This window comes from Microcebus murinus, chromosome 5, assembly GCF_040939455.1.
Source record: "Microcebus murinus isolate Inina chromosome 5, M.murinus_Inina_mat1.0, whole genome shotgun sequence".
Classification (NCBI taxonomy): Eukaryota; Metazoa; Chordata; class Mammalia; order Primates; family Cheirogaleidae; genus Microcebus; species Microcebus murinus.
Genome location: NC_134108.1, coordinates 2,138,167 through 2,154,957, shown reverse-complemented (window position 1 = coordinate 2,154,957; position 16,791 = coordinate 2,138,167). Strand labels below are relative to the sequence as shown.

The following is a 16,791-nucleotide window of genomic DNA, read 5'->3' as shown; positions in this document are numbered from 1 at the left end:
CCCCCGACAGCATCACTGTGACCCGCCCTGCTCCCGTCCATCACCCCTGACGGCATCGCTGTGACCCGCCTGCTCCCGTCCATCACCCCTGACGGCATCACTGTGACCCCCCCTGCTCCCGTCCATCACCCCTGACGGCATCACTGTGACCCGCCCTGCTCCCGTCCATCACCCCTGACGGCATCACTGTGACCCGTCCTGCTCCCGTCCATCACCCCTGACGGCATCACTGTGACCCGCCCTGCTCCCGTCCATCACCCCTGACGGCATCACTGTGACCCGCCCTGCTCCCATCACCCCTGACGGCATCACTGTGACCCGCCCTGCTCCCGTCCATCACCCCTGACGGCATCACTGTGACCCGCCCTGCTCCCGTCCATCACCCCTGACGGCATCACTGTGACCCGTCCTGCTCCCGTCCATCACCCCTGACGGCATCACTGTGACCCGCCCTGCTCCCGTCCATCACCCCTGACGGCATCACTGTGACCCGCCCTTCTCCCGTCCATCACCCCTGACGGCATCACTGTGACCCTCCCTGCTCCCGTCCATCACCCCTGACGGCATCGCTGTGACCCGCCCTGCTCCCGTCCATCACCCCTGACGGCATCACTGTGACCCGCCCTGCTCCCGTCCATCACCCCTGACGGCATCACTGTGACCCGCCCCGCTCCCGTCCATCACCACTGACAGCATCACTGTGACCCGCCCTGCTCCCGTCCATCACCCCTGACAACATCCCTGTGACCCGCCCTGCTCCCGTCCATCACCCCTGAAGGCATCGCTGTGACCCGCCCTGCTCCCGTCCATCACCCCTGACGGCATCGCTGTGACCCGCCCTGCTCCCATCACCACTGATGGCATCGCTGTGCCCCGCCCTGCTCCCGTCCATCACCCCCGTATAGTAGAGACCCCCGTCTCTACTATAAATAGAAATAAATTAATTGGCCAAGTAATATATCTAGAAAAAATTAGCCGGGCATGGTGGCGCATGCCTGTAGTCCCAGCTACTCAGGAGGCTGAGGCAGGAGGATTGCTTGAGCCCAGGAGTTTGAGGTTGCTGTGAGCTGGGCTGACGCCACGGCACTCACTCTAGCCTGGGCAACAAAGCGAGACTCTGTCTCAAAAAATAAAATAAAATATAATAATAAAATAAAATAAAATAAATCAGCCTCTCGTTATACTTGCCCTCTTAATTTGGAAACATGCATTCGTGTGGCTAAATCCTCAAATAGCCGCCTGTGATTGCCCAGAGGGCAGGGGCTACGTCTGATTCCCGTCCCCGTCCCATGTGCCTAGACGGCGTCCAGCCTAAACCAGATGCTCGGTGCACGTCCACAGAGCCGCTTCCGCAAGCAGGCCGCGCAGCCTTTTGTTTTCTTTGCGAACGGGTCACACCTAGCTTGCTCTATGCGTGCGTCCCGCGTGAGACAGAGGGCCGCACTCGGGGCTCAGGGGAAGGGAGCTGGACCGCCGCGAACGTGCGGCAGGCTCCCCGGCAGAGAGCCGCCGCAGCGAGCACGCTTCCTTCCAGGCGCCGTTTGGTCACACAGCGAGCGCTTGGCGCGGAGGGCTGTTTGGGCACATCCTGCAAAAATGTGCTTTAATGACTCCGTGGAGAATTGGATGACTCACGTAACAACTGCAAAGTCTGTCTCCACACCCAGCTCTCAGCTGCAGGCACGCTAGGAGGGTGCTTTTCGGTTTTGTTCTCCTTGTTATTACTTCAAAATATCTGCAGGGTGAAAAGCTGTTCGATTTTCTAGCTGATACCCTGCACCTTCCCAAACACTCACGGCATCGTCTATGGAGGAAAATCTACTCAATCAAAAAATATATATACGTGTGTGCATATATGTGTGTGCGTGTGTGTGTGTGTGTGTGTGTGTGTGTATCCTTACCATATTTATTTAAATTGTCCGTTTGGGGTTAATACAATATAAGGAACTTTTGTGATTCTCATAATTCAATAACATATCCCCCCTATGATAGAGATATCAGCCAGGGAACGCAGGGCCATAATTTCTAAAAGCATCTCCAGCTAAAGCTCCCTGGGGTTTTTAGATGAACATAAAAAAAAGCATTTTTGTGTTTTTCCAACTTGAAGAGAGGAGAGAGAAGGGGAAGGGATCTCAGGGTGCCGACACAGAACCGAGCCCCCAGACCGTCCCCCAGGACAGCTCGGCTCCCAGAGGGTGGCTTCCCTACAAGCCCAGCTGCATCCGGGGCTCTGGCGCCTTCTGGCAGTGGCTGTCCCGGGTGTGGGCGGGCAGGCTGGGCCCTCTGCGCTACCGGGGGCGGCCGTCGCTTGCGCCGAGGCCTGGGCAGAAGGAAGGACGGAGCCGCAGTGTCTGCCCCACGCCCTGACTCCATCACCCAAAATCTGCCCCCAGTGCTAGGTGCTGCCCTAGAGGAAACGGCTGATTCCAGCCAGAGAACACAGGTCTGCAGAGAGCCTTTGTTTGAAATGCCCTTACTGGCTGGTTCTCTGCTGTGCAAATCCCATCATCTTTGAAGCTTTAATTCCACCGCCTGAAGAATGGGAGGAAAGGAACAGACATCCCACCGGCCACCAGGGCTGGGTGGCTGTGAGGTAGTGGGGGCCAGCGGGGCGCGCACAGGCAGGTTCCTACTCCAGCAAGCGGTTCCCGTGCAGGCGGGAGGCAGCCGCACACGGGCTGGAACACGGGAGGCCTTAAGGACGCCCCAGAGGTGACCTCAAGGCTTTCTCTGACCTGCTGCTCTGCGCCCCGGAGCACAGGCAGGATGCAGCTGCGACTCGTGTGCAGCTTCCCGATTCAGCAGCAATGTCCGCACAGAAGGTGATGCTCGGCTGTGGCAGGGTGAGAACTATTTCCCCCGGAGAGCCGGCGTTTTCTGTGTGACCGCCCGCTAAACCACATGGCCGCAGGGGCGGCGACTGCTCTGCCCCAGCGGGCTGCGGGAAACCGTGTGGGTGCTGCGCTGGCGCTCACTGCAGCCTGCCCGATGGCTGACCAGGTGACGCTCTGCTCTGCTTTGCTCTGCCGCCTGTCGGTGACGCTGCTTCCTGACCGAGCTCTGGGGCCACTGCACGTGACCTCCAGCCGGTGCCCACGGCCCTAGAGCACGTTCACGAGAACCGAGGCAAGCCCCCTGGGAAGCTGCACCTGCTGACCCCCTCTCAGAAGCAGAGAAAGGAGGGTCTCAGACACCTGAAACGGTGTCGAGCATGCTCACCTGTCCACGAGTGACGCATGGCAACCCTCGAGCGGGACAGGAATGACCAAAAGGGCAGAGTCCACAGGTGACAAGAGCCAGACTTCTTGTCTTTTTGGGTTTCGCAGATAATTCCCACTTACACGTCACATGCTACGCTGCACCGATTTTCTTCACAAAATCATACATTTCCCTTCACTTCTGCCTCAGTAAATGCTAATGTTTCCTGAAGCCAGTGTTACTGCCGCCCGCCCCCCCGGTGCAGTGAAACACAGATGGGCTGGCCACATCACCCTTCCTCCGGGAATTATGTCTACGCCACCCTTTTCTAGAATTTCTGTAAGGATTAAAGTGATTTCGCCTGCTGGACAGAAAAGCAGTAAGAAACACAAGTGCACATGGACTGGCGCCGTCTCTGTGACTTACGTAACCCGGCTTTCAGAGGCGCAGTAGAAGTTTTAAAAGACAGATTCATAGGAGGCAATAAGCAGGGCTTGGAAGACTGTTTTATCAATCTTCCTTCAAAACTATTAACTATCTCTTTTAAACTGTAATTGCCTTGCTTTTAATTGCTTTATTAGTTCCTAGGCTTCATTGTTCATCTCGTCTCATTTCTATGCAAAGCAGTTAAGGTTGTTTCTTTCGTTTCTTTCTTTTCTTCCTCCCTCCCTCCCTCCCACGAGAGGAACAGCGCCTGGATTCCAGGGGTGGGGGAGGGGCTGTGCGGTTATCCAGGGGCGACTCTGCACAGTGGCCCGGCCCGGCCTGGGCAGTGTCCTGCTGGCGCCCTGCAGGTCCAGAGGGCCTGCTCGTGCTCTTGGGCTGGTCCTCCGAGCGCCTGTCGGCTCCTGAAAGTGTCCCCGGCCTTCCTCCGTGCCTCTCCCCCCGCAAGAGGAGCCAGCGAGGAGGCCAAACTGTAGCCGCCAGGAGCTGGTCACGGCAGGAGGCCACACCGACAGGGCTCAGGAGCTCAGCCAGGAGCTGCCCGAGGGCTCTGCCAACACCCTGAGAGGGGGCCCCGTGCCCAGGCTTGAGGGTCCCTCCTGGACCCTTTAGCTGCTGCTGCATCTTCAGCACCCTCTCCTGCTCCCAGAGATTGTCACAAGACTGGCGTCTGGCTTCCGGAGCCCCAGCAATCCCCTGTGGTCCCCTGTAGCACTTTCCTGCCTACTGATGGCTGGCAACAGAGAGTGCCACCCCCAACATACACACACACACGCACACACACACGCACACACACTCATGCACACACACTGGCACGTACACACACACTCACATGCACACACATGCACACACATGTGTGCACACATGCACGCACACATGCATATGCACGCACACGCACATGCACACCTGCACACACACTGGCACGTGCACACACACACTCACACACGCACACACTCATACACACACTGGCACACACACATGCACACATGCGAACACATGTGTGCACACACGCACACACATGTGTACACATGCACACGCACACTCGCACACATGCACACACGCATGTGCATGCACATGCACACAGACACATTCACAGACATGCACATGCACACACACTGAACTCACACACATGCACACATGTACACACCCTCTCACGTGCACACATGTACACTCACACGCGCGCACATGCACACACGCACACACTCACACACACGCACACACGCGCAGATACCTTCTGTTCTCCTATCAAAAGAGAGAGTGAGATCTGAGGGGCGTGGGAAACCCCCGCAGCCGCGAGGAGGCGCACACTCGCCGACGTGTGCACCTGCTTCCCTGAGCTGGCTCCCTGAAGTCGACCAGACAAGAGAAACGGCCTTTACGGTTACTAGTGAACATGACCGCAAAATCTAAGCGCCTCAAAAAACACATGCAACAAATTCTCATATGCTTCAGAGGTCGCTGTGTGCAATGAACACTCACCTAAGTCACCTGTGCGTCTAAGAGCACGGAGAGACCAAAGGTGACCGAATAGCGCAGAGGCCGGAGTCTGGCGCGCCCGGCCGTCGGGAGACGCGGCCCCGTGTGGTGGGAACCGGCTGGTCCGGCGCCTCCTGGCCCAGCACGCTGCACACGGGCTCTCCTGACTCCCTGGCCACCACGTCCCCGTCCCTCCCTGCCACCCCCCTGCACAGCACTTCAAGAGGTGTGCGCCGGCCACCTCATACCTCCTGCCCTGCACAGGTGACTAACCGGGCGCTGTGTGGCGGTGCAGGTCGCAAGTCTCACGAGCTCTGTTGGCACAGCCCCTAAATGGGGTTCCCGGACAGCGAGGCAGCGGGTCACCTCCGGACTTATAAAAAAATCACTCAGCTAACCCTGCAGGGCAGCACCTGCTCGAGCCACGCGCCTGCTCCCTGCCTTCCACTTTCAACTCCCCGGGCGGCACAGCTCCCCAGCGCCCCGCCTGCGAAAGGAGAGCAGGAAGCGGAGGCTCGCAAAGCCGCACGGAGCAGGCACCTCGTGTGTTCGCGGAACACATTTTTCTCCTAGATTTTCGACGCCTGCCTCTGAGTTTTCCCCAGAAACTAAGCTCAGAGCCGCCGCCCCGTGAATCTACAACACGACCCCCACCCGGCGTCCAAGCCGACTTCCTGGGAGAGGACGCCTTTCCGTGGCAACGGGAGGAGACACACGTCTCGCTCAGGCACAAGGGCAGACCCCGTCTCACGTCCGCCTGCGCGCCGGGCCTTCGCCGAGCCCTTTTCGTTGGAAGTTGGACAGGACCAGGACGCGAGATGCAACTGGGGAAGAATCGCACACGGAGCTACTCGTGCTAAATATATCCCGCATGTGCTCTGTGCTCAAAACACATGTAAGAGGGAAACTCCATAAAATATCCATATTGACTGAAGTAATTACAAGGTGCGGTAATTACAAGATCTCTCCTTGGACTCTTACGAGACAAGCCTCACCCACCTTTTCACTACTCAGTGTTGAGCGTGAGGTTTGGCCCACTGGTTATCTGTAAATATTCTCTATTGAATAAATGAATGAGAAAACCATTGTTGAGTGAGATGGGTTTTTTTTTTTCCCTAAGTAAGGTGACTTTCTAACGATCATACCTGTCCACCCTGGCAGAACCTTTGGCACTCAGTTCGGCTGCCGAGGAATTCCCACTTTGATCCGAGCCACAGACCCTTCTTACAGGACCGCCAGCTCACTACCACGCCCAAGGCCACGGAGGATGCAGGAAGAACAGCTCATCTCCGACAGAAATCAGCCAACAGCATAGAACACCTGCATGGCATTCATCTGCAGCTAGACTGAAAAAGTGTGTGTCGAATTTCCAACATCATCTATCAGAAACATTAAGTGAACAGGTGATTTTCTCCAGTGTTTTGTATGGTTCCCACGAACACTACAAATGTGTCTAAGTGTCAATATCATGGTCTTGCAAATACTCCTAAGCTTTGTTGGGAACTCTTCTTTCGGTTATTAAGCACCGAAGGCACTGATTTTCTATCATCCAGACATGGGGAACATCAGGAAATAGTAATAATCTGCTCTATCGCATATTGCATCATCAAAAATAACTTTTAATGAGGTCAGCTGTTTTTATTGCCTTCCTGTAATAGATTCACATTTAGTTTTCCATCAAAATATTGAGGATAAGGCAACTTCAAACTAGGCAGTCTTAGAAGATAAACATTGCTAATGGGCCGGGCGCGGTGGCTCACGCCTATAATCCTAGCACTCTGGGAGGCCCAGGTGAGCAGGTCAGGAGTTTGAAACCAGCCTGAGCAAAAGCGAGACCCCACCTCAATTAAAAATAGAAACAAATTAATTGGCCAACTAAAAATATATAGAAAAAATTAGCTGGGCATGGTGGTGCATGCCTGTAGTCCCAGCTACTCGGGAGGCTGAGGCAGAAGGATCCTTGAGACCAGGAGTTTAAGGTAGCTGTGAGCTTCACACCATAGCCTGGGGAAACAAGTGAGACTCTGTCTCAAAACAAAGCAAAACAAAACAAAAAACACTGCTAATGAATTGAAGCATTCTCTGTTAGTTGCTTAGGTACTTTGGGGCGTGTCATTTGCTGTGGTCTGAATGTCTGCATCCCCCCCAAAACTGATACGTTGAAATCCTAACCACCAAGAAGGCAGGGCGTTTGGGGGCAATTAGGTTACGAGGGTAGAGCCTCATAAACAGGACTAGGGCCCTTATGAAAGGGGCCTCAGGGGGCCCCCTCACTCCTTCCACCTTGCAGGGACATAGTGAGAAGGTGGCCGTCCAGGGACCAGGAACCAGGCCCTCACCAGACTCCCAATCTGTCAGCACCTTGATCTTGGACTTCCCGGGCTCCAGAACTGGGAGGAGTAAATTTCTGTTGTTTATGAGCTGCCCAGTCTCTGCCATTCTGTTATATCAGCCTGAAGGGACCAGGACACCACGTCACATCTTGCTGCTCGGTTTGGGCCTAACAGAACGGAGAGTCTACAGCACCTGCGTTGTCTTAGTGCTCCTAGAGCCAGCTGCCAACGTGACCTGCCTGCAGGAAACACACTGCAGTTGCCGGGAAACCAGAGTTCCTGCAGGTGCCTGGCAAGGAGCTGCCACCGACGGCGGCCAGGGCTTGCTTCTGCGAGCCCCCAGGCCCTGTGCCTTGGCGTGGAGGCCACTCCTTCCTGCGTCCCCCTCTACCTGGCAGGCATCAAACCAAACGTCCTTCCCCATCTCAGGAAAGTCACCGAGTCACACACGTCTCTTTACCCTTTGACCTCCGTGGAACTTCGCTAAAGCAGCAGGACTCCCCGTCCTCCTCCGCCACCCCCGGAAGACAGGTGTGAGGCCCAGCTGAGCGTTTTGCTGGAGGACCAGCAAGACCGCCACAGACTAGGGAGACAGGTGCACTGCGGACCCCATGATGGCAACAACAGCAGGGACCCAGGTGCAGGCGCCGGCTGCAGGTGAGACAGCCTGAGGCCACGCTTCCTTATTCAGCCACCACGTGACGTCACCCGGGCCAGCCACCTTGGCTAGCATTTTGCATCGGAGTGCACAGGCTTAGACGGTGGCGAAATGCAGTTTTCAGCATCTGAGCCTTTCGTGAGACCAGAAATGCTCACCGATTCCGGCCTCTCCGTCTGTGCTGTCTCCCCGCTGCCTTAAAAGCCGGCAGCGTTGCAAGTCTGTAGCCGTTATGGTTCCCGTGGTGCACGGCCGAGCCCCGGGGTGCTGAGTCTTGCAGACGGACGGGTCAGGCTCCGGGGCTCCCGCCGGCTCTGGGAAAGTCCCTGAGTCAGGGCCAGAGACAAAGCCGGCGGCTGGGATCCCCCACCCCACCTTCTGACTTAGCGCTTCCACGCCCAGCGTCTCCCTCAGACGCTCTGTGTTGCCAGCCCCTCCCCAGGACAGCTACGCTGCAGGAAAATTCTCAGCGTATCAGAGTCGCAGCCAGTTTTCCGTCGCTCAGGTCGGAGCAGGCTCCTACACGGCGAGGGCGAGGGCGGGGACACCTGCAGCCGGGCCGCGAGCGCTTTCTTCCTTCCCGGGTCTGACCCTGGGAGCAGCGCCGTCTCTCCCTCCGGGCCGGCCTCACCCCTTCCCACCGGCCTCCCGCTACCCAGGCCTGCCTCTTGCCTTGCGCCTGCCCCCAAGCCCGTGTCCCCCAACGGGGCCACTTCTGCTGAGCTCTGACTCAGCACGAGACATCTCCAGAGGCTGCCGCACGCAACCTCCAGAGAGGCCCCGCCGGCCTTTCCCCACACCCGCCAGCCGTTCCCCGCACCTGCCCGGATTGAGAACCCCCCAACCCCCATCAAAAGTCCACACCGGAGCCTGCGCATTTAGCCATGGCTTATGGTTTCCCATGTTCTAACTGTTCCTGCTGAGGGAAATTATCAGACATAATGTGCACACAATACGTGGGTGTGATGTGTGTGTTTGTGTGTGCACATGTGTATGCACACGGATTTCACTAAAATGACCACCCACAGGCCATCAGGTTCGAACATCCATGTCCCCTCTCCCTGCTCCACCCCCCGCCCCGTCTCCCCCATGACGAGGTCATGACAAAGCACGTACGGTTACTTCTTCCACAGTGTCCTCTGCGGCGGGCTCCGCGTCCACCTCAGCATCCTCCTCGGCGACCTAGGACAAAGACACAGGTTGGCTATGGTTAGCGCCACGTGTTTCAGGGGTAGCCTCAGACTGCATGTCCTCACAGGGAAGAACTGGCTGATATCCCATACTAGTCCCGCAGGACAAGGGACCGCAGCCTGGTCCCTTCCCACCTGGATTTTCTGGTAACAAGATGGCGCCTCCTGCCAGAGACGTCTCCTGTATACAACAGGTAGCAAACAAGGCACCGAGTCTTCCTATCTAAAGTCACCAATCACCAGGTCTATGCAGTGTGCTCAACTCACAGCATGACAGGCAGATACCAGGTCTATGCAGTCCACACAACTTACAGCACGAGAGGAGGACACCAGGTCTATGCAGTGCACACAACTCACACCACGAGAGGAGGACACTTGGTCTATGCAGTGCGCACAACTCACAGCACGAGAGGAGGAAACCAGGTCTATGCAGTGCACACAACTCACAGCACGAGAGGAGACACCAGGTCTATGCAGTGCACACAACTCACAGCAGGAGAGGAGACACCAGGTCTATGCAGTGCACACAACTCACAGCACGAGAGGAGACACCAGGTCTATGCAGTGCTCACAACTCACAGCACGAGAGGAGACACCAGGTCTATGCAGTGTGCACAACTCACAGCACGAGAGGAGACATCAGGTCTATGCAGTGTGCACAACTCACAGCAGGAGAGGAGACACCAGGTCTATGCAGTGCACAACTCACAGCACGAGAGGAGACACCAGGTCTATGCAGTGCACACAACTCACAGCAGGAGAGAAGACACCAGGTCTATGCAGTGCACACAACTCATAGCACGAGAGGAGACACCTGGTCTATGCAGTGCTCACAACTCACAGCACGAGAGGGGACACCAGGTCTATGCAGTGCGCACAACTCATAGCACGAGAGGAGACACCTGGTCTATGCAGTGCGCACAACTCACAGCACGAGAGGAGACACCTGGTCTATGCAGTGCGCACAACTCACAGCAGGAGAGGGGACACCAGGTCTATGCAGTGCACACAACTCACAGCAGGAGAGAAGACACCAGGTCTATGCAGTGCACACAACTCATAGCACGAGAGGAGACACCTGGTCTATGCAGTGCGCACAACTCACAGCATGAGAGGAGACACCAGGTCTATGCAGTGCACACAACTCATAGCACGAGAGGAGACACCTGGTCTATGCAGTGCGCACAATCACAGCAGGAGAGGGGACACCTGGTCTATGCAGTGCGCACAATCACAGCAGGAGAGGGGACACCAGGTCTATGCAGTGCTCACAACTCACAGCACGAGAGGAGACACCTGGTCTATGCAGTGCACACAACTCACAGCACGAGAGGAGACACCAGGTCTATGCAGTGCGCACAACTCACAGCACGAGAGGAGACACCAGGTCTATGCAGTGCGCACAACTCACAGCACGAGAGGAGACACCTGGTCTATGCAGTGCGCACAACTCACAGCAGGAGAGGGGACACCAGGTCTATGCAGTGCACACAACTCACAGCAGGAGAGAAGACACCAGGTCTATGCAGTGCACACAACTCATAGCACGAGAGGAGACACCTGGTCTATGCAGTGCGCACAACTCACAGCATGAGAGGAGACACCAGGTCTATGCAGTGCACACAACTCATAGCACGAGAGGAGACACCTGGTCTATGCAGTGCGCACAACTCACAGCACGAGAGGAGACACCTGGTCTATGCAGTGCGCACAATCACAGCAGGAGAGGGGACACCAGGTCTATGCAGTGCTCACAACTCACAGCACGAGAGGAGACACCTGGTCTATGCAGTGCACACAACTCACAGCACGAGAGGAGACACCAGGTCTATGCAGTGCGCACAACTCACAGCACGAGAGGAGACACCAGGTCTATGCAGTGCGCACAACTCACAGCACGAGAGGAGACTCCAGGTCTATGCAGTGCGCACAACTCACAGCAGGAGAGGGGACACCAGGTCTATGCAGTGCGCACAACTCACAGCACGAGAGGAGACACCAGGTCTATGCAGTGTGCACAACTCACAGCAGGAGAGGAGACACCAGGTCTATGCAGTGCACACAACTCACAGCACGACAGGAGACACCTGTTGTATGCAGTGTGCACAGCTCACAGCACGAGAGGAGACACCAGGTCTATGCAGTGCGCACAACTCACAGCAGGAGAGGAGACACCAGGTCTATGCAGTGCGCACAACTCACAGCACGAGAGGGGACACCAGGTCTATGCAGTGCACAACTCACAGCACGAGAGGGGACACCAGGTCTATGCAGTGCACAACTCACAGCACGAGAGGGGACACCAGGTCTATGCAGTGCACAACTCACAGCACGAGAGGAGACACCTGGTCTATGCAGTGCGCACAACTCACAGCACGAGAGGAGACACCAGGTCTATGCAGTGCGCACAACTCACAGCACGAGAGGAGGACACCAGGGCGAGTCAGTTTCCCCCAACTTACAACCAGGGACATAGCAGTCCCTACCGCCTAGGGACGTGGGGAGGATTCAGTGGAGTAGTGCCTGCGTGGCCGTCAGCACGGGACGTCACGCGCAGACACGCCAAGCGAGCTGCTGCCGTCATTGCGCTGCCCAGGGTCAGCGTCAACCTAACGGTGTCATCCCGGCTGGAGTGCGTGCCTTCCGGACTCTCGCGTGTCTGCACCATGTCGCGGCCAGGACTCTCCCTTGCTGGGGTGCATCACGGTCGCTGTCCCAGAGAGGGGGCCCTGCCTGCCTGCGGCTCCAAACTCGCACCCGCAGAACGGGGGACCCGGACCTGTGGCCGGTGCAGGGCCGACCCGCCTCTCCCGCCTCCGCTCCCACCTCCTCGCCTCGCCCCCAGCGCCGCGGCCTGGGCTGCTGAGAGCCACGATGGAAACGTCCCGCCTGTGAGACGCGCATTCAGCGTGCCAAACCACGATCGAGAAACGCCGCATGCTTCCTTCTCGTGCTGCATTCCGCAGGGGCTTTCTGGAGGCCCCAGCTTCCTAATTAGCAGGTTTCCTCGTCAACACAGCCACTCGGGGCAAATCATGCCACCTAAAATGCCCCAGAGCGACCCTGCCGCCCTAAAGACACTCCCCGACAGGCGAATGTCCTCCCCGCCCGGGTGCTGACACGCACGTGGCTTCAGGAGAGACACCCCGAGTTCTCGGCCTGGCGGACCTCCGGCCCGACCGAGCTCAGCTCCGGGGAGGAAGCAACCCGGGAAGCAGGCTAGGGAAACCGAGAACCGGGAGCGCTGGGTTCCAGTCCCCGGAAGCCCCACAGCCGGTCGTGTTAAATCTGTGAGAAAGCAAATAACCACCACAAGCACCGCGATCTCGGGGCAGAGTTTCCCGAGAGGAAAGCCCGCCCGCTCTCCACGGAGGGTGGACGGTTTAATTTAGGGTCCGAGGCCAGGCACATGCCCTGCTAGCTTGGCCCCGTTCTTGACACGAGCTACGTAGCAACACCCCACACGCCCGCAACATGGAACACGGACAGAACCGGAGAGTCCCTCTAGCCTCTGCCTTCCCTGACACACGGATTTCACATGTGTGTGAATCTGGAAGTTTCCTCGGGAACTTGAAATACCTCAGGGTCAGTATCGAAGCTTTACTCTTTCTGTGGGACGAACTCAGGTTTTCTGGGTCCCGAGTTAACGGGGATGGAATACTTGGTCTTAAATATACACACTCCGCAAAATTCACCCAGGAAGCCCAGAGGAAATTCCTTTTGCTTTAGGGGCTGCTCAATTCACCCAGTTTTCCTTGTTTGTGGTGGGCAGATCAGACCAAGCACAAGAACTTTCCGGATCTGCCCCTCCCTGGGTGGCAAGGGCAGAAGTCAGTCAACCCCGCTTCACATTCTTTCGGTTTGCAAGTGCTTTCTAGGGTCATGGCACATCTCTAAAAACAATATGAATCTACTCATTGCGGGTCCCTTTTTGATTCATCTGAGAAATACCTGAAACACAAGACTGTCTCTGTGTCCCCTCAGAGCTTCTGTCACTCTACTGTCACTGGTAGTAGAGAGAGGCCCGACCCTAACCCTAACCCCGGGATCCTGCAGCCCCCTCCCCTGGCTCACTCCGTCCTCCCCCTCCCCAAGGGCCTCCTTGCAGCTCAGCGAGACAAGCGTGGGGAAGAGGACAGCCGACAGCTTCGGGAAGCACCAGCAAATAAGGAAAGAACTTCTGGCTTCATCATGCATTCATTCATGCATTCAGTTTTTAGAAAAATCAAATCTCTCTCAAAAGAAAAAAAAAAAAAAGACTTGAATTGGCAACCCGGAACGCGAGTGGCTCTCTCTGAGGCCTTGTCATCAGCGTGGAGAGCAGCCCTGTGTACAGACAGAACCGTCGATGGCAATAGAGTGACAGTGTCTTTCTCCCACCTTGGGGACTCCCCACAGGCAACAGCAGCTAAGCCGTCCCCCCAGACCTGGGCTGGACACCTGTCTGCGCTGCGCCCCACCAACCCCTAGCAAACACCAACACGTAGGCACACGTCTCGGTTAGTGTGGCTGCCAAGAAAATGAGGCAATGTGATATAGTAAGTACATTCTCCTCTCAAACAGACTCTCTCATTCAGTTCAAAATTACATTATGCAAACGTCTCAATCTATCCTATGTATCTGCAAAAATAAATAGAATTTAAAATAGCATTGAATTTATAGATATGAAGCAGGGAGTAGGGAACAAGGCAAAAATCAAAGCTTGGGTTTTGCAAAGATACAGTAAGACACTAAAATGAGCCATGTTTAAATGCAATTCAAGTTGCTATAAACACAGGACAGGAATATCTAATAAGGTGGTAGCTGTTAATAACTTTGGGGAACTCTGTTTTATAGAAAAAAAATGTATGTTGATAATCTACAATTCAAACTGAGAAAACCAAATTCCTTGGAGCAGAGGCTTCCCTGTCCCTGGGCAAGCGTTCTGCTAAATGACATCAGCAGTGTCCCTGTACCCAGCCGGCCCAGGGGATGGGCTGGTGGCACCTTTCCTCCTTATCTTAAATCACACCTCTTTATCTAACATCCAGCCTTTCAGGATTGCATTATCTTCACGCCTTCTGTTCCTTACTAAAGAATTCATCATTAATTTCGCCTTCTGGTTTCCTCCTTCCCGGCAGCAAATGGAGGTCTGATGATCGAAAGCCACTTGTTGAAGGAAAACCAAACCGATGCAGATCAGTTTGAGAGCATGTGAATAGTTTAAGATATACACAGGCTTTAGGAAGCATCCTGAAGTTTGGCTTAAGAGCAACAATTTTTTTTTTCTTCTATTCGCTGCCGTTTGTGTCTTTACACCACACACAGTGCCCTGAGTAAACAATGCTTATAAATGCACGCATCACGGAACAAGTCCATCTACACGCATTGAACATGCACGCCTGTGCCCCAGGGCAGCCGCTCAGCAAACACGAGTGCATCGCAGTAACCCCGGGCGAGCAGTCCCACCGCCCGAGCGAGGGTTTCAGGCTACCGCGGCAGGTACGGCAGGTACGTTCCTTCCTTCCCCTACTCACCTCTATCTCCATAGGCTCCACCTCTATCTTCTTCCATAGTTCCAGCAGCTGTGCAATCGGCATTTTTCAAAACTTTCCCTTTCCTCTCGGGTCAAGTGTTGACAGTAAGAAAGCAAACCAACAGAGGCCCGGGCTGCCCGGGGAGCCGCAGACAGACTGCCGGACGCGGGAGGCGCAGGCTGGAGGCGGCTTGGGGAGGCAGAGGAGAGGGCAGGACAGCGGCGGTGGGCACTGGCCTGGCCGGGAGGAAGCTGGGGCCTGGATGGGGCGGCCCGGCGGGTGGTCCCGTCCCTGCAGCGACCCTGCTGCTGCCGCTCTGGGCTGGCAGCGGAGGGAGGAGGCAGCTGCCGCTGGAGAATCTCCCCGCGACTTTGGCAGAGTCCACACTGCTGCTGCTGCCGCTGCTGCTGCTGCTGCAAGTGAAGCTTCCAATTGGACTTCCTGCCTCTCCCCCCTCCCTGCCACTCTCTGCCCTGCCCCCCCACTATTTTACCTTAATTGGCTCTAAATGAGGGGTGAAAGTTGAGTCTGAGGATGCTGCTGCCATAGAAACTGCATAGCAACCAAGGGCTGGGGAAGAGGGGAGGGAGAGGGAGGGGGATGTGCCCAGGTTTGGCCCCCTCCGGCTCCCCCCACACTCGCTCCCCCTCCCTTCCTCTGCCAGCCCCTCCTCTGAGGCCGCACAGGCCACCTTGAGCCACCGGAACACCAGGGGACAAGGCACGAAGCCAGGGGCTGTTTCTGCATTAATATTTAAGAGGCTCCTGCATCCTACATGGCAGAATTGCTGCTGACAGAGCGGCAAAGCGGCTGCCCACCCCCCGGGCCCCAGCGCTGGGACAACATGCCAGGAGACAGGGAAGTCAACACGCCGGAGGGCAGGAGGGGTGGGGCGGGGCTGGGCACCTGCTGCTCCTGCCCAAAGCGGGAGACCGAGCCCTGGCCACAGCACACAGACAGGGCAGAGACGGGGCAGCAGCGTCCTCGGTAGGGAAGAGAATGGAAACAGAGTGGGCTCTTCGAACTTGAATCCCTGGTGAGGTCAGGACGGGGGTTCACTGGGAGAGAAATATTCACACAATGTGCATCATGCACCTTGTCTCCTTCAACCTTCCCTCTGCTGCGGCTGTGACAGTCCCATTCCACGGATGAGAAGGTCCTGGGAGAGGGAGGAGCCGGAAGACACAGCCACCGGGCAGAGCCGCAGGTGCAGCCTCCTGGGCCTGACTCCAGCCCCGATCGTGGTTTCCTGGCAGAGGAAGTTGTGATGAGCTCCACGTTCTGGGGGAAATGTCCCCCTCGTTTATTGCCTTCTTTTTAGGCGGGGGGCTCTCTTTTGTCCCCCTCCTTACTGTATTTCCGTCTTGGGATGGAATGCTCATGCAAGTGAAAATACATTCATCTCTCCGGACCTGCAAGTGCTGATCCAAAAGCATTTCGGTTCCCTCTTTTGGGAAATAGTCCAATTAAAAAAATTAAGGAAATTAAATTCAAACACAACTTAATGTTGCTTCGGGAGTCAGTGTATTCATTTCCAGAGCAGATTCCTTTATCTTTGAGCAAAATGCCTAAAAAAAATGGCTTCGTGTTTCTAAAAATTATGTCTTTTTCGTGTTTATGAAAATCACTAAGAAATCCAGTCTCTTAGGAAAAATAAAATCCCAGACACTTCATATCTCATAGCAAACAGAGTTCAAAGTTAACAGAGGGGTTCGTTCCTCAGTGTTGATTCAGAATAGTCGCTTTGGCCTTTTACAAAATTTGAGGCCAGTAAGAGCCTTTAACATTAATTCCATCCAGAATAAAAATAATGGCAATATTGTTCATTTTCTAATTGGACGTTTCCCTGATGGGCAGCAGACAGAGGCTTCCAGCGTGGGAGCTGTAATGAGGTGATTTTCAGCAAACCTCGAAAGGTCGCAGGGCGGATAGCAGGCAAAAGGAGACGGTTTTCCTATGGCAAAGCCAGGGAAGTC

At 55.7% G+C, this 16,791-nt stretch overlaps 1 protein-coding gene across 1 annotated transcript in view; it reads right to left on the bottom strand.

The window, feature by feature from the left end:
• The window catches only part of RPS6KA2 (ribosomal protein S6 kinase A2), a 326,066-nt gene extending 310,881 nt beyond the window's left edge, over nucleotides 1–15,185 (bottom strand). Inside the window, exons 1-2 of the mRNA XM_012776807.3 lie at nucleotides 14,816–15,185; nucleotides 9,226–9,291 (exon numbers count right to left, since the gene is read on the bottom strand). Coding sequence (XP_012632261.2) covers nucleotides 9,226–9,291; nucleotides 14,816–14,878 — 129 coding nt within the window. The 5' untranslated portion in view covers nucleotides 14,879–15,185. The remainder of the gene's footprint in view (nucleotides 1–9,225; nucleotides 9,292–14,815) is intronic.
• Nucleotides 15,186–16,791: the final 1,606 nt, after the last annotated feature.